This window comes from Mustela putorius, unplaced genomic scaffold, assembly GCF_011764305.1.
Source record: "Mustela putorius furo isolate JIRA1106 unplaced genomic scaffold, ASM1176430v1.1 tig00003846_pilon_pilon_pilon, whole genome shotgun sequence".
Taxonomy (NCBI): Eukaryota; Metazoa; Chordata; class Mammalia; order Carnivora; family Mustelidae; genus Mustela; species Mustela putorius.
The window spans coordinates 2,470,001-2,488,865 of record NW_025421999.1 but is presented as its reverse complement, the minus strand read 5'-3'; the positions used below and the strand labels follow the sequence as shown (position 1 = coordinate 2,488,865).

Below are 18,865 nucleotides of genomic sequence, written 5' to 3'. Positions count from 1 at the left end.
CATTCGCATCACCAGAATGTATATGCAACAGTGGTGATGATATGACATGTCCTATATTCTGGGTGCTGCAAATAACTCACTTAGGCATGAAGTCCCATTAGTGGCTGAACTTTTTCTTTGACAGTAGTAGACAGTAGATAATCCTAATCCTGTCAGTTAAGGGGCCATCTTGTGCCAGGGCACTAGCTGGGGCCCCTGTCTCTCTTCTCCAATAGATCAGAAGCTCCTCGAGGGAAGGGAGGAAGGATTTTATTCCTTTATTATGTTGCCTAACACAATGCCTGGCCCATAGTAAACGTTAAATAAATAAGTACTGACTCAACAAATCAGCTCAATAAAGCAGGTTAAACCAAACTCTTGGACTCCTAAAATTTTATTTAGTTTAAGACTTTTGATTTTTGCTGACCCTGGATGGTTACAGATACCAGCTTCATTTGTCCTGAACAGAGCTATCGTGATTAACCAATTTTTGTTCACAATAAGGAAATAAAAAAACAGGATACTTAATCAACTCTGCTCTAAGTAGTTTTACATGGACTGGTGTTGATTCAAATTAAACCTATTTTCATTGCTTGCCTTAATGTATCCTAACAAATGCACATTCATCTTTAAAAACAAGCTTTAGAATAATACCTAGTGGGTGAAGTAAGTGACTTGGAATCTTTGTATAACACTTATTATGGCAATAAGCATTCAGTATTCAGGGATGAGCCGGAATCCACAAACCTAAAGCACAAAGGGAACTTTATTGCTTAGGAATAATTTTAATAAAAAATATAATATGATCAATAGCCAAGTAATAGACAAGTTTTTAATTTTTGATAATCAGCCAGGGGTGATAATGAGGCCAAAGTCATGAACACATGTGTGATTAGTTTTGTTTGCAGTGCAGACTGCGCCCTGAGTGAGTTGACAGGTGTGTGGCTAAACAAATAAGAAAAAGAGATGAGCGAACACAGACAGACACAAATCCATCTCCACTAAGTTTACTCAGATGGCACCCACGTGTAGTAGCCACCAGTTTAAATGGTGATAACTTGTGATTAATTGAGGAGAAAGTTCACAGGCTACTCAAAAATTCTCCCAGGTTCAGGATTTCTTTCCATGTATCTGTGACTATATTCTACTTATAAGCTCAACATTCTCCATATATCAATATTAGATATGCTTACATATTAAGCATTCCATTTCTAAAGCTCGACTATATTAGCAGTCACATTAGAACTAATAAAAGCTTTATAGGGTCCTAAAGCCAATATTACATTATATGTTAACTAAGTAGAATTTAAATAAAAATTTGAAAAAAAAATTTTTAAATGAAGGCCTTACGCAATCTAGGTTAAGGTCAGGTCAGCAGAAGAGTGTTCCCTTCACTGCTCATTTTCAAGTGCCAGCTAGCAGACTATAGAACCATTAGGTCTCTCTTCCTGGGTAAGTATTTTATGAAAATAAAAGATACAGCTGGAAAACAGGCCGTCTTAGAGACTGTGTCATCAATTAAAACTCAGACAACACATCCAACACCGTTTGGCAGCAGAACTCCCTGGAGAATTGCTGCCGCCACAGAAGCTGGCAGCGCCCGGAGATTCTGTTCTGGCACGCTGGGGGCAGGGTGCAGCGAGGCGTCCTGTGCAGGGGCACAGGTCTCCGCGACACAGGTGAAACCCTGGCCCGGACTCGAAGCTCTGCCCTGAGCCCAGCATTACCTGCAAAGAGGAGCCAATGTGTGGCGACCGCCTCTGCATTGGCCAGTCGGCGGGCTTCCGCACGGAGACACAAGAACTATGGGGGATGTCCAGTGTTTATGGCTCTAGAAGGCCCTGCACACCCTTTATTATTGCCAAGACCCCCCCGAACGTGAAATGGGCACGAAGAGCGTGAGCACTCTCCGTCCAGCGTGTCCACCCAAGGGAAAAGTACCTAGCGCCACCGGGTCCGGGTTGACGGGGCTCTGCTGCCGGGAGTGGCCGCCGCCGCCGCCGCCGCCTTTCTTCAAGTCCTCAGCGTCGCTGTAGCGCCGGATCCAGTAATTCAGCTCCTCGCGGTCGGCCTCCTGACACCGCCGCAGCACGGTGAGGGACCGCCGTGTCTTCTCCACCATGTCCATGATGCAGTTCAACAGCTGTGGAAGGGGCGGGCGCGGGGGAAGAACACAGCTGTCACCACCACCAAATGGCTCGGGCGGGCAGTGAGACAGACCACCGCAGGACCAGGAGGGACGCCATGGCTGTCCCCAAGGCTTCCTTCCATCTAAGTGTTTTCAAAGGTCAGACCTGACATTGAGGCCCGACTGAGGAGTAAACTCAGTGGGAATGAGAGTAAAACGTGGGAGGCGTGAACATGACTCACGACAGAGATTTCGGCTGAAGGCACACAGCCAAGTTCCCAATACTAATCCCATTAGTGTATAAACCAAATGACCCGTTTGCAATAAAACAGGAACCCACGGATCTGGCTTGGAGGACTCCTTTCCACGACCTCACACTTCTCTTACGTCAGTGCCTTTGATATTAATGTAAAATCAAATCCTGCATGTATTGCAAATATTCCCACTCATTACTTTCTTCAAGGATAGCACCCTCAAAGCAACCCCACCAATTTCTCTTTTATCATAGAAGCCCACTCCAGTTGTTTTGGAAACATATTTTAACCTAAATGATTACCGATATCTTACATGGTCAAGATGTTTCCATTCCTCTGCCCATTCTCTGTCTGTTAGTCTGTGATCAATCATTTCTTCTTGACGTGTGCCATGCAACCCTACAAACGTAGAGAAGAAGGCTGAATCACCCTACAGTGTTCGGGACATAATCCATACGCACACAGGCACTTAGCAAAGACTAAACTAAATGATGTGAAAAGGTATTTGATTTTTTAATGGAGACGTAAGTCATACTCACATTCGCAATTACCTAATGGGCTCTTCAAAGAATGATAAAACGTTAAAACTAGGAAGAACGTTGCAGGTCATATGGTCGGAACCCTTCATGTAGGAAGAACAGGGAGTAAAGTGACACCAAGCACTGAGTCAGTTATCCATATCATGTTCCCAAATTGAAAATATAAATATATACTAACTCTTAATAAATATGAGAAACCACAACGAGACATTAAGTGGTTTCAAAGTGCAGCTTTCTAGCATTAAAAATAAAGACAGCATAAATCACTTTACATGGTAGGTATATGCTTTTCTAAAATGAGCATGGTAAAATTTTTCCCCATTTCAGCACAGGCAAATGAACACAACTCTACTGTGTATACCTCCATGATGAAACTAGGCCATGAAGAGAGGGCTTGCAAAATATGAAAGCAATGTATACTCATTTGGTTTACTAAAAAAATTTTTTTTTTAAAGAAATAAACTGGACATCACTTAGGAGAAAATGCAACATACCAGATGTAATTTTGGACAAAAATCTTTTTTTTTTTTTTTTAAGATTTTATTTATTTCGAGAGAGAGGGAGAGATCGCATGTGTGCAAATGCGGGGAGGGGCAAAGGGAGAGGGAGGGAGAGAATACCAAGCAGACTCCCTGCTGAGCACAGAACCTGACCCCAGGCTCAATCTCACAACCATGAGATCATGACCTAAGCCAAAATCAAGAGCTGGCTGCTTAACTGTCTGAGCCACCTCTGCACTTAGCTTTGGACAGATAATCTTAAATCCAATCCAAGAAACCAAAAACCCCAATTTGTAATCTATAGAGTTAAGTATTAATGCTCTTCAGCATCACAATTAAGGTACAACTCAAAAAGGTAATGTGGAAGTGCTTACCAACCAAGCAACAACAGCCATGACCGTGGGCAGTGAGGTAGGATGCTCATCAAGATAGAAAACAAACGTGTCTCCCTGAGAGGACAGGGTGGGAGGCTATGAGCAGAGACACCCAGATTGTAGTGCTCCTCTTACAAATTCTTAGTTTCCACTACAAAAGAAAGGCATTGAACTATGGCAATATTTTCTACTTTAAATGATTAAAACCCCTTTTCAGTTATGGGTTACTAACCGTTACTCTGAATAGCAAATTAAGTCTGACATGGTGTGGGATTCTAGGCACCTAGGTAGGCTCCTTCTCAAGAGGGCATCATGTGGGAGTTAGAGGACAATGAGACTTCTGAGATACTGAATTGCACTTTCTGTGGAAGCAGAGTGGTTAGAAGTCCCTCTTTTACCTGATATAGAGAAATAAAGATGATGAGTCACATGACTCTTCTTAACCAACCATGAAATGCAATTTAATTTATAGCCGATGGAGACACACACACACAGTGTTTTCTCAGATTAAATAAAAAGCTAAATATAAATCACTTCACATCATTCTTGTCTAATTAGAACATGTTCAGAGATACATTTTTAAAGTTAAAATGGTCAATGCCACCTATTGGTAAAAAAGTAAAATTGCAAATATGTGTTAATAATTTGCATAATAGAAAAGACATTGGGGGAAAAGAATATTTAGTTATTACTCTGTCTGTTGTGACTATTTCAAGTTGAAATGTTTGCAAATATGTAATTTTTGTTGACTTATTTGTTGCTTATGTTTTAGGAAATAAAAACACTACCACTGAAATGAGTCATCACAGAAAACAACCAGAGAGTGATGAAGATATAAATATGGCATTGACTTTCATAATGGAGGCATCTTACTATTTGGTTTTGAGGACCAAGAACTTTAGAGGTCTCGAAAGTTTCAGGAGCACCTGGGTGGCTAAGTCAGTTGAGCATCTGACTCTCGATTTCAGCTCAGGTCATGATCTAAGGGTCATGTGATTGAGCCCTGCATCAAGCTTCATGCTCAGTGTGGAGTTTATTTGGGATTGTATCTCTCCACCTGCTCCCAACCCCCACTCACATGCTCTCTCTAAATAAATATTTTTTTTAAAAAGTTTCAAAAATTCAGCAGATCTAAGTCAACAATGATATAAGCTCTAACGCCAGGAGGAATATTAATGAACCATAGGATGCCTGTGGATAATGAGATTCCAACATTTGTGGAATACTGCTAAGTTTCAACTCGTTAAAAAAAAAAAAGGTACATTAGAAACATGTTTGAGCCCAAGTACTTGGTAAGAAAATATATAATTTGCTGCTTCTGAACTCTGAAAGTCATCTGTTAGAAAGAATCAAATCTCTAAAAAGGAAAAACTAAATCAACTCAAAATCTTACATTTATTAATTTCTATTTCAGATACTTCAATATTCATCACCACACAATTTTCATTTATATTCATAATACCAAAGGGATATACTAGGGGGAAAGTAACTCATAATCATTAAAGAGCACATTTCCATTTGTGGGCAATTTGACAATAATGTTGAATACTAACTGGTTCTTACAGTTTAGAAGATTTTAGCTAACTAGACTAAAACTCTGAAGTTTATTTATAAACTAATGCTGTTTGTAAAGGTATTTTATTAAAGGACTCTAGTGAGTGTATGTCTCTACATAATAGGCATTTATAAGTCATACTAGACTAAGTATACATTTATGACAATTTTTATATTCTCAAAATGGCAGCCTAATGTAATACCACCATTTGTTACTCATACATCAAGATTTTATTTTACACTAACACACACTAAACTGGGCCAGACTTTAGGGATGGTTAAGTAGTTGCACATATTTATAGAGATTAGCACTATTAGTTTTATAAGCTAATATAATTAAAAGGTAAGAACGTGGTCTGAAGAAAAATCATATAAAACCAGTGGGTACAGATATAACTCATAAAGGGATATTTTACATTACCAGATGAAAACATAATCATTGCACAGAAGCCTAATTACTTCTTTGCTGATTACTTTATAGTGCACTGGAACTAATATTTTATAAAATAGCATTTGCTGCCTAACAAAGAGGCCACTTCCCAGCACCTACAAGAGCAGGATATCTTGAATTCATCTTACAATGACCTGGTGAGTCCACTTCTACTTGGAAAATGAGGAATCATGCTTTGGGGGCCTAACGTCATAAAAAAAATGGCAAGCCCTTGACTTGACTTAGAATGAGGTTGTAACCACATTTGGTTTGGGGGTGGGGGCGTCAAAATATTGATCCAGGCTGAGAAATGACATAACCACTTTTTAGAGCTCTTCAGAAATCGTACCTGGGAGAACATTAGACAGACTGGTTATTAAGAAAGCACAAATTATATGCTTAGTCATTTGTCCGGCACAATATAGAAAGGTAGCAAAGGCCGTTGTGGGAAGCAGAACTACTTTTTGACTGTCTCACAACCAGGGCCTCAATCATGGCCCCTCCCCTCACCCTGAGCCTCCTTTCCGACTTTCTGAACATTTGGGGGGTTACATGGAAAAAAGGCAAAAAGATCCAAATACAGCAGCCCTGTTTGCTAGCAACTATAGTGAAAGCTTACATAAACTTCTACTCATCACACTACCTCTGTCTCTGGCTAAAAACACCGTGCCTGCTACCTGAGCACTGCGGCTGTTCCCGGAGTTCTGCATCCCCAGCCCCGTGTTCTCGTTTTCCACTTAGGCTTTCTTCCCTGCTCTTTCCACCACCCTGCCCACCAACTCTACCAGCCAGGCAAGTTCAGCAGCAATTAGCTGACTAATGAAGTCCTGCTGGTAAGTGGAGTGGACACAGGAGATGGAGAAAGAAGAAAGGATTGACGGTTGCTCTCAGTTTATGAATAGCTCGAGTTGCTAAAATCAAGAATTACAAGAGCCTGGAACAGTGCTCTGATGCTCTCCCCTGACCCCTGATCTCAGGGTATCCAATCTTACCTTATTCACTTTCCCTCTTATTTTGCATGGCAGACACTTGTTCTTTATAAGGCCATGTCTCCTAAATGCTTCCCTCTTCAACAGTTTTATGTAAAGAACGAATGAACACAGGCAAATGGATCACATGTTTCCCTAAACTCATTCTTTCTTTGGCACTTTGATCTATGACACAAAACTGTCAATATTAAATTTAATCACTGTCACTTGCAGGTGAAGAAAGTACCAAACCATTCCTCAAAGAACATCTGTTGCTTTAAGCCTGAGACATCGTGCCTCTCATGTTTTTCAAATACAGAGTACCGCAAAGACTGGAAAAACCAAACTGAACCCTAAGACTGTCTGAAATAAAAGTACGATGAAAGAAAAGGAACACCTTAACATTTTTAAAAATGTTTGTGGCAGACAGGCTGCGTATGAAATCTCTAATGTTAAAAAAATAATAATAACCTAAAAATTCACTTTGCATTTGTTGAGGACTTTATATTAATTTAGGTGCCCCTTTCCCCCAAAAAGAAAAAAAAAAAATAGGCTGCTGTCCTAAAGACCGTAAGTAATTAAGAGAGAGAAAGCACAGCTGTTAAAAAACATACTCATACTAACCAACTGTTCTCATAAAGGAGACGACATAGAGAGAAGAGAATTTTTACCCCTATCACACAGATTTCAAGCCTCAAGTTCAGTTGAGAAGTAATGACGGGAGTCTTCAAGCATCCAATGCCATAAGAAGTGAACAGATTCTTCAAGCTTACCCATAGGTCTGTTTCTGTCCCTGAGGTCCCTGTGGCTGGGGTGTCGATAGGAGTCCCTGTAGTGGTGGGCAATGGCCATATCATCCAAACGGTAATGCTGAGGTGGAGGTGGGGTGGGGTGAGGCAGGCCATTGGGCTGGTAGGATAAGCCGTTATTTGGACTGTACCGCTGGCCTGGGCTAATAGTGCATGGTCGCTTGCTTGGATGTTCTGAGTGCAAAGGCTCTCTGTCAAAGCCATTTTCTTTGGTTCTAAAGGGGGAAGAAAAAGTTTCATCATGTTATTCAGAAGCCAGCATAGTTCAGACACTCACATTTGAACTTACAATATAAACAGAGTATTTATTTATTGGCCAGAAACTTCCTAAACTTGGCTTCCCAGAAGACCTGTGGGAATTCACTGGAACCCGTGCTGAGGCCTAAGTCATCGCAAGACCGCACACATGAGAAAATGGGTTCACGCCTCACCAAGCTGGCAGATATCTTTCTGGTTGTAGCTCGCATGTGTGGTGAGGTCACAACTAAGAGTACTCATACTTTATTACTGAAGTAAGAGTAATCTTACTTAATCTCCCTCCCTAGCTAGCATATTTATTAAAAAACAAAACAAACAATAAAGAAAAAAAGTACTTGATTTCAAACAAATTATCCTAAAACTAAATGGTGTTTGGTGAAGATTCATCAAAGTGTTTGGTATGGCATTCCTCTCTTGATGAATTCTGAAGGAATTCCTATTCCATTTATCCAACCCGGCATCTGATTTTCATGTTGGAGAACATCTAAGAGCTAGCTGTGTGGTCCCATACAATAGCTACATGTGGCCATTTAAATTTAAATGGAAGCTAATGTAAATTCAGTTTAAACCTGGTTCTTCATGGGCAGTAGCCACATCTCAGGTACTCACCATCACAACCTGTGGCTATGGCATTGGATTGCACATATACGGTGCATTTTCATCATCACAGAAAGTTCTATGGAAAGGGCTGATCATACTGAGCTAAGACAAGGAAGCAACGCAACATCTGGGACCCGGACACTGCCTTCCCCAGCAGCCATTAAGAGCTACCTGGAAGTCAGCCCCCTTAAAGTGGAGAAGGCTTGCCCAGGGAGCCTCTGTGACCTTCCTCAGGTGTCTGGGCAGGATGGGCACACCCTGACTGCATTTCATGATGGGATACACAGAGCTTTAAGCTTGGCTTTCAGAAGGAATATGGTATATGAATGAGGCCCTGATAACTAATCACTGCTCCTACATTCTTACACAGAAATGGGGCTAAAGAAGTATTTGGGGTCTGGATAGAAACTTACTCAATATATTCTTAGAAACTAACGCAATATATTCAGGAAAATAGGAACCAATCAAATCCCAACTTTGACCGAAATCACAGCTCCTACGCTAACTATTTCCTTTGTATTTGGCTCTCCTCACAAGACTAGCACTCTAACCTTAGACCAGTGATAATATCTACTTTCCCAGGAAACGTCTCCATGAGAAACTCTACCAAGTCACAGTTGCTGCAGACTTCCACTTGCCTTTTTTATTTTAAGTTGGTAACAATAGCATAGAGGCCTTTTAAGACACTTTTCCTAGTTTCTTAAGTAGAGTCTAGGATATGCTCTCTGATAAACACCAGAGGCATCTGCATGGAAACTAACTCAACAGAGATATGGAGATTAGAGCATTAAGACTCTGCCATGAACCACCCCATACATCCCTTTAGGGTAGAGCCCCAGTGACAATGTATACACACCAGATGGAGAAGGATAGAGGACGTAGAGACAGAAGGCCCAAGCACACAAAGAACTAAGAGAAGCTCTGCAGAGTTGAAATGTGAAATAATATATGGCCACTACCTGCTGAAGAGAGAGGCACAGTACTAGCGACAGGAACTGAGCCAACGTTGGAAATGGCAGCAGGGCATGGTCCCCGCGAGACTAGCAGCCAAAAGTCAATGCTGTTTCCATCCAAGTAGGTGTCTGATACATACAGGCTCCATACATCTTGATCACTGATATCAGACTAAACGCCCAGTGTACCTCAGACACTACCTGAATACACTGTTGAAAATAATTTTTAAAAGTGAAAGGGAACAATCTAGCCACCAATTTATCTTCTAAGAGTAAATTTGACATTCTAATCTTTATTTTTATATCCTGTATATTTCTGAATAAAACATCTCAACATTCAATGCACATCACCAGCATAAATCAGTTGATAAATACTGAAGACTATTAGTAGCTATGAACATAATGCTGACACAGCACCTACCTTACAGGCAGGGTGGTGTAGTGGAAAGAGCACTGGACTGGGAATCAAGAGACCTGAGATCTAGTCCTGGCTCTTCCACGACTAGCTGTGTGACCTTGGGCAAGCCACTTAACCTCTCTGGACCTCAGTGTGCTCATCTGTAAAATGAAAGGGTTGGACTAGATCAGTGGTTTTCAAACTGTGCCACCTGAAGTGCTTTTACAGGATTCTGCAGGCAATGAAGAATTTTTTTCCCCCAAACATCAAAGACTTGAAGGACAACAGGAACCCACTGAATTTTCTGTTTTGCAAGTTGGGGTTCAACCTAAGGTTTCACTTTAAAGGACCAGATCTGTTGCTAAAACCAAGTTTGAAAACCACTGGACTAGATGATTGCTGAGGTCCCTCCTAGTTTGAAAACTGCGGTTGAATTATTCTGTATTTACATCCAAATGGCCTAGTTAGGACATCATGGTTATAATCGAAACACACAGGCTGAATGCTTCGCTGGCCAAATTCTGTCAAAGTCAACCACTTTAGCCAACAGAGAACGTCTCTGTTCTTTGCTTTGAACAATTATTTGTAGCGTGTGTGTGTGTGTGTGTGTGTGTGCGCGCGCACACACACGCAGAAATAGAAAATATCCTCTAAATATCTTATAGCAGCCCCTGTTGCATTTCTAAATATGCAAACATCTCTGACCCAGCTGTCAGACCACCTTGATTTACTGGTTTTGCCTCTCTTTGTTCAATAACAGCAACATACAACATTGGAAGAATTCTTGTAATTTTCAAAGTGGCTGGATATATGTTACTTACCTTCACCCTCATATCCACTGTCTGATCAGTGTTATTACTTCAGTGACCCATTATTATGAAATAAGAGGGTTTTTTTCCCCCCTAAAACAAGGACAGTAATATCCCCAAGCAGGGCGAGGTCCCGAGTGGGTCCTGTCATTTCTATCAGGACCCTGCTGTTCTATCACTCTGCTAGCTATGGAAACAACAAAGCTCAACACCTCACAAAGGTAGTTATATTTTAACAGCAAAGCATTAAAACATTCACGGCTCATAGAAACAAAGCTATGAAAGGTCTCCTTGGTGCTTCCACAAATCACCCATGTCTGGTTATAGGGCCAACCCTATTCAAAGGAGTTATGTCCAGAAAGGTAACTAAAACATCTTAATTGCTATTTGTCTGTCTTCTTCTTAAAAAATACCAACAACTATCTACACCTCATTTACTTGAACAAATTCTAAATTAGCTCTTTTAATGTTGCCCTTTCAAAGCGTATCCGGCTGAACGAACAAATTGTCCCATCACTTTTCATTGTCCCGTACCAGCATACTCTTGAAATAACTCAAATTCTAGTGGGAAGTCCGTCATGTCTCAGAGATTTCTGAAAGGCATTTTGTTTGTTTTTTAAATCAGCCTGAGAATATTCTCTCTCCCTACCAAGAGAAATTTTCTGAACATAACCCAACCACATCAACATTTAGATCCCAACCACTTCTCAGGAATCTGAAGGCCTTTAATAATAAAGGGCCACTCAGGACTCAGCTGTGTGACCTCAGGAAGGTTAACCTCTGGCTTCAGTTTCCTGCCCAGTAAAATGGGATGAATGGGAAATAATAAACGTTAAAACAAACACAACAAAACTTTAGAGACAAACCTAAGTTACATTTTATCCCACCTCAGGCTGTTTCCCCGCACCCCCAGCTCCTCAATAATGGAGGCTATGCTACAACTTTCTTTTCCGAATCAAGTCCTGCCAAGGGTCCCTTAAGCATCTGTAGCACAGTGCCTTTTGCCCATCTTGGCCTGTTCACGCCTCTGTCCTCTTGACCAGAGTCTCAGCCAAAGCCAGGGCTAAGATGCCAGCAGACTCTCACAATAAAAAGACACATATATTTATTCTTGTACTTTAGAAGTCTAGATTTATATCTCATTTTAATGTAGTAGCTTGATGTTTAAAAAGCCCAAAGACATTAATGATTTGATAGTAAGCACACCTTCCTTCCCTTTTCTAACACATGTGATTTGTTGAGGTTTCCACAGACTAACTGGACACTGAATCAAAAGGGGGGCTAAAATCATTCTTGACATTCTTTTGTCAGCAAAAGGTCTCTTCAGGAATCATTAGGAAGCAGGGAAGTTTAGATAAAAATTTAACATGCCACCTTTCCATTGATGTTGAGTAAGGCATCTGAAATTAAATGTATTACAAATTACCCCGCTTCCTTCAAATGAAATTAGAACCTAATTCGTCATGACACCCCAGAGGGGTTTCACACTTTTTGCTCTCTCCCTGGAGGAAGTGGGATATGTAGATGGGGAAGTACAGAGAGCTGAATGACACAGGACCATCATCGCTGGGCCATATGGAAAGAAATGCCTTCAATCCCTCCATGGCTGACGCAGCACATGCTAATAATCCCTTCAGGTGCGAGTAAGATGCAGGCGGTGTTTGCCACTCCACACACACAGCCACAACACCTGGGCCTTCAAGAATTACAACAGGCAGGTTCAGAGAGCCATCTGAGTCTTCCCTCCCATGTTTCCCAAAGCTTGCCACCTGCTCAACTTGCTACTGGCTGTCCCCACGCATTTTCTGATTTCTGGCCACTGCAAGGTTCTCCATTCTCCTGCTCCTGCTATCTACAACTGTGCTTTCCCTTTCTAACCTGTTATCTATAAATTCCAACTGGAACCCTCCAGTTTTTTCTGGTCAGTGAGCCAATCATGGCATTCTGTTCCTGGCACGCATGGCTAATTTCATTGTTGTGGGTATTTCAGAGATACATCTTTTAAAACAATAGAAAGCAAGATAGTCATCAAGAAAGCAAACAAGCAAGACTCTTGAGAGAGAGACCATTTGGTATACTACTGAAAATGACTGCATTAAATGCTTAACTTTATTTGTTCAAGTAGGATTGTTGGCATTGCTGTGTGTGTTGTGTGTGGGGAGTGTGTGTGTGTGGGGTGTTTTGCTTTGTTTTGGTTCAGACACCCAGTATGTGTAATACATTGCCCTAAACTTTCCTGGGAATAAAGGATGCCCAAGATACAATCCACGATGCCCCAAAACCCTCTCCGTAAGATAATCATTTAGTACTAGACTTAAATTCTTTTTGGAAGAGTGCTGGCAAGAAATCTTCACTATAAACACAATTTAATTAGAGATGTAAGGTTTCTATACATTCATGAAGGACCAGAATTTGGCACATTGCATAAAAACAGTACAAAAGTGGATCGGGACACTAGAAGGAGTAAAGATCACTCCACAATGGGCGCTCAAGAGAGCAGGGCTGTGGAGCTGGCTTCAAGTTTGGGCACTGCTAATTGCTGGCCGTATGAACTTAAGACAGTTTAACTGCTATGCGCCTCAGTGTTTTCATCCACAAAGGACAATGACTGTCTCAGAGCTACTAAGGACCATCTGAAAAAACCCACATGAAGAGCCTAGCCTGTATTTGGCATTCAACAACATAATCAAATCAGTTTGTTTTCAAGGTGGGGCATTCAGCGGCTGGTGGTGTAAGAGTCATTATTATAAGATCACAGACACTCGAGTCAGAGAATGAGGGGTCAGAATCCCATCCGTGTGCCTCTTAGAAGCCACGTGACCTCAGACACATTCTCCAGCCTGCCTCTATACAATAGGCCTGGTAGAAAATAAAGCGCTAGGTATACAGCAGGCTCCCCTTATCTGTGGTTTCACTGTTCCCAGCTCCACTTCCCTAGGCAACCTCAGTCCAGGAGCAGATGACCCTCTTCCTCACATAGAGTCTGCAGGCCGGCAGCAAGCAGCCTAACGTGACATCACACCACCAACGTCATTCACGTCACTTCATCTCATCACACAGGCATTTTATCATCCCACATCATCACAAGAAAAGTGAGTGCAGTACAAGAAGGTACTTTGAGAGAGACCTAACTTTTTTTACAGAACATTGTTATAACTGCTCTATTTTATTTTTGTTGCTAAGAACATGATGCCTCATTTATAAATTAAACTCTATCACAGGTATGTATATATAGGAGGAAACACAGTATATATAAGGTTTGGTACTATTTGTGGTTTTAAGGCACCCACTGGGGGTCTTGGAACCAATGTATGCCCCACAGATGGGGGGAGGAATTACTATATATTATGTCAGTTACTTAGCATGAGGCTTGGCACATCTTAAGTGCTCAGTAAAATAGTAACTACTTTAAATATTTATAATTGGGAAGATTTCATTCAAATAGCAGATACTACCTCAGTTAGCCTATAGAGTATGAGTAGAATGATGACATACAAGAACCAAGGCACTGAGCAGAAACCATCAGTTAGAAAACAAACGAAAGCATGAAGAGTATTCAGCAGGAGGCCAGACCCTAGGGGAGCAGCAAGAAATAAGACTAGCCAAGTTCACATGGAAGTTGGTGTGGAGAGGCCAAAATGTCCTCTACAACCAGGCAAGTCTGATCATGTAAATGCAACTGAATGCTATTTCACTAGAATACTTCATGATTGATCTGACTATATAAAAAAGTCATTTCTACAGGAATGATTACTCACTTTGTGCAACCAAAAACTGCGTAAAAGATGCAAAACGAAACAAGAGTATAACATAAATTCCCTACATTTTGTCACAGAAAACTGAATGCAGTAGACAATACAAATCTAATTCTGATTGGCATAGTCAATTAATCCTATAATTTGTTGTAAAGTGTATCTACTTTTTCTTTTTAGAAAGACAAAAATATTGAAACCTCATTTATGTTACAGAAACGGAAAAATGGGCCTCGCAGTTTCAGCAGCTGTGTGCTGTGACGACCAATCTTATATATTCAACCACACAGTTTCAAAACGACTGCCTTCTGACCCTCTAACCTTCAATGTTTTTTAACTTACTAAACCAGGAAACCTGGCTGACTGTGGATCCTCCGTCATTAAAAAGATCTATAAGCCCCCAGAATATTATACTATTGCATTTACCCACTTGAGCAATTATGCAGCAGAAATAAATGAGGGAAAGTAAGGGGGAAAAAACCCTCCAGTTTCTAGTTGAGCTTTCCTTATTTAAACTGCACATCAAAACATATTTTGTGCAACTGCAAGATTTCAGGTCTGTAAACATGCTGGTTTTACCCCTAAGAAGCTTCGTGACTTTAAGCAAGTTTGTTGGGCCATAATTTCTTCAAGCGCTGGCCTGGTAGATCCATAAGATCCCTCCCAGCTGACGAGCTTCAGAATTCTAAAGGTCAAACAAGTCTTTTCAGAAAATAGTATTTAATTCTCGAGGGAGGAGGAAATACATATTAATGCAACTGTGTGGCCTACCTAATAAAGTTTAGATGTGTTAAGCTGAGAGCGATTTAGAGCATAGTTCTATTAAAATGATGATAAATGAGAAGAGGATTAATATTTCACATCGATCATTTGAAACAGTAAGGGGTAGAGGTAGAAACAGTGTTACCCATACAAACCCAAAGATCATTCAGTTTGATTTCTTAAACAAGGAAGATTCTCTAAGTCAGAAAAGCAGCATTAACAGATGCAAACATAATATTAAAGATGAATTTTAACAAAAAGCTGCAGGATCAAAGCTGTGAGAAAAGACAGACAGCAATGATGATTAACACGAGTGTTTTCACCTTCATAATTCCTACGCATTTTGTAGTCTCTAAAGAATGCAGCCTTCTCTAATTGCTCCTTCCCTCCTCACCCCATGTGAAAGTGTGAGTGTCTTCACGACTGTCATGGCAAAAAGTTTTAAAGAGTGCTCTTAGCTTCTAGTCTTATCTTTGAAAGCAGTCACTTCATTTAATCAGCACCAGGAAGGTTCCTATCCCCTTTGTCACCTTCTCCCAACACAGAATGACAAAATCAAGGTCTACTATAACCAATCAACTCTTAAATATGAGCAAAGAGTAGAAATCGGAATTTTCTATTTACTTTCCTTAATATCTTAGGAAAAAAATAACATGATTTTAAAATCAAAATTATCTTTTTCTAAGTTGAGTTCTATACTATTCTACCACAGACCTACAAATTTGGCATAGTTCTTCAGAAACTCACCCTGGAGATATTTTAAAAAGAAAAGTGGAATAAATTTTACTCTTTCTTACAGGGGAAAAAAAAAAGATTCCATAGATTTCCCTCAGAGTCTTCATTTCTCTGTAAATAACAATAATGTTTAAAAAAAGAAGGAACGGAAGCAGTGGCAATCATATTTAAGGATGAGAAGGAAGTTAAACTTGTCACAACCCCTCCCAGAAACGTATGATGACTGTTTCGTAGGGTAGATAGGCAATCGTCACAGAATTTAAGCCCCCAAAGTTGTAAACAAAATATAGAGCGCTCTTTTGTTCATGACATGTCATGAACAAATTACCAAAATGTGTTTTCTCCTCAGGTGTCAGTTTTTCCCTCTTTTAGTGACTGATGGTTCCCAGTGTTATTACAGAAACAGATTGATCTTTTTAATGAGCCAGTTTAATAGACTCCAAAATCTCACCGTGGCTGCTCATCCATGTCAGACCATATGTACCAACAAAACATTCAGTAAAACAAAAAAAGCTCTGCTGTCAGACAGCTCCATACTCTATAAAATTTCATATAGTAGATCTGGATATACAGATAAATAACCAGAGGAGAGGAAAATGCATATGCAAACAAGATGCAGAAAATATATGCAAAAAAGTACTGTAGAGACCCATATTTTCTTGGCTCTGATCATATTCCCACAAGATACCAATGTATTTACACAACATATTCTCATTACCCGTCCTCCTAACTCTAAGGAAATCCATTTGCCATCCTTCCATTAAAACACACACTTCAGGGTTCCACTTGAAAAAAGAATGTTCCAGTCAAAGAGCAACTGTGTGAATTCTGGCCTCCAGCAACTAACTGCCTCTGAATAACTGAAGGGCTTTTTAAAGAAAGTTCCACCTGATCAAACGCAAATGTGCATGCACACGCAGCTACAGATCCCCAGAACAAAAATGCTGATTATCCATGGAATCTACACGAAGTTTCCGTATTCAGCCTTAGTACGCTGCTGAGGGCTCACCACAGCACCGTCCAAGCCAAGCCTGCAGGCACAACACCTTCAAATACAAAACACTGGGAAAGGAGATCAGTGGGGAAGTGCCTGGGCTACAGAGAAGGGAATGAAACTGTTGGGTCTGCTACTGAGCAGTTGGGGTTTCTAGAACACTTCCAATTTTGCCTGTAGGATTATCTTCACATTTATCACAGCTATCCAGAGCTTTTCCTGGTACCCCATCCTCCGCCCAAATAAATGTTTTCTTCCCAACTGTCCATCCCGTCTCTAATTCTTTTACCTTATCCTTGGAAAATGGAGCTGCAACACCTCCATATGTGCACACAGTACAGGAGTTCCTGCAGGGTACGGGGGTTAGCAGCAGACAGGAAGGCACGTGTGAATCATCTATCCTAGGGCCGCTTCTTGGTTTTCAGTATCACGTGGACATGCCACTCGGACACCTGGATTAAGTGGTTGCTTTTCAAAGCTAAAGCACTAAATGCTTAAATATGACGAAGGAAAAATGGTTTGCAAAAAGGAGAAAGCAGCCCTGTTGGCAGGTTGTGTTTGGAGGCAGGTCTATAGCATGTCAGAAGTAAACTAATGTTTAACCTTTTGCTTTTGGATTTTAAACTATCAAAATGTCCTATGTTGAAAGGGAAAAAAATGCAGAGACTGTAGCATAAAAACTGCTTAACAGAGGATTATGTAATAACTGTATGTAAACTGGCTGGCTTTTAATAACATTCTGATTTGCAAAGCAGCTAATACATTTAAGGGTAGCTAAGTCGGTCACAGATAGATGTCTCTGAGTAGCTCCAAGGATCATAAGCTCCCATGAATCTGGAATGTGATTGTGCCTCTCAAAGGCTGTTTCACTCATGCCTGATGAAATGCAGACACAGGGTGGATAAATAGAGAAAGGAAACAAAGCATAGGGCAAACACGTTTCTGAACACGGTTTCATTTCAATACAGTTCCATATTTTCACAAATATGATGCAAGATGCTGCTCATGAGACTTTATATTCCTATATTAGAAAATATTTGCAAATGAGGATGAGGCACGCAAAAAAATTATTTTAATAGGTACATGGGAAATTTCACGGCATACACCTTATTCAACAGCTACTTTGTAGGGCTGAATGGAGAAGGGGCTTTCGTTTACGGTTCTCGGAATTCTCAGTTCTGAGAGCAGCGTGCCTGCTGGAATGAATACTGCCTGATAAATTGTTCAACAAAGGTGCCATCTACTAGTTCTCTGACTTAATGCTAATCTTCACTCAGCTCGTCTAGCTTCCCAGAAGTTTTCTCTCAACTCCTCTAAACCCCAATTCAATAGCTACTGCATTGCATTCACTGAGCAACCCACAAAGGCCAGCTTTCCAAACCGTCCTGTTCTGAGGAAACTTGGAAGGCTGAACTTCCTCACACGGGAAGGGCAAAATACCTGGTTGGGTTGAATTCTGTAATAAGTGAGAATTTTCATCTTGACTGTGTTTCTAACAACCATGGGTGGCACTGAGCCCATCCGGATGTTATTCACCCCTTTTCCTTTACTAATACGACGGCCAAGATGAACCTGCACAACAGCCTGACTGACACGGTCTCGGTGACCTCCCAGGCCAGCGTGAGCGACCCGACGGCCTCTGGGGCAGCTCGCTCAGCACTTCAAAAGCAACAGGCCTTCGAAGCACAGATGGGAGGAAAAGGCCACGGTGGGTCCAGGGCCCTCCTCCCTCTCACCTGTCTGGAGTTCGCCTCTTCCCGTTTTCGTTCACATCGAGAAGCAGCTCTGAGGAGTCAACAGGTGAGGTGGTGCTGGCGTCCAGAAGCAGCTGTTCATGCTGGGCGAGGTACTGGGCAGGGTTCTGTTTGGCCAGCCTTGCGCAGTGGAGGAGCTCGCGCTGCAGCAGGGGCAAGTTGGCCTGTGGGGGCATGACAGGAATGAGAGGTGGACCCGAAGGCTCCTGAAAACCTGTGGACCCGGTCCGCTTTTCAACCACTGGCAGAGCGCACGAACCAGCTCAATGAGAATGTCAGTCATCGACTCAGAAGCCTGAGTCCCAGGCACAATCCC

At 41.2% G+C, this 18,865-nt stretch overlaps 1 protein-coding gene across 1 annotated transcript in view; it reads right to left on the bottom strand.

Annotated features, from left to right (window-relative positions):
• The window catches only part of RUNX1T1 (RUNX1 partner transcriptional co-repressor 1), a 132,134-nt gene that overhangs the window by 28,033 nt on the left and 85,236 nt on the right, over window positions 1–18,865 (bottom strand). Inside the window, 4 exon segments of the mRNA XM_004768592.3 lie at window positions 1,921–2,122; window positions 2,675–2,760; window positions 7,500–7,750; window positions 18,532–18,713. Of these exon segments, the coding sequence (XP_004768649.3) occupies window positions 1,921–2,122; window positions 2,675–2,760; window positions 7,500–7,750; window positions 18,532–18,713 (721 nt within the window).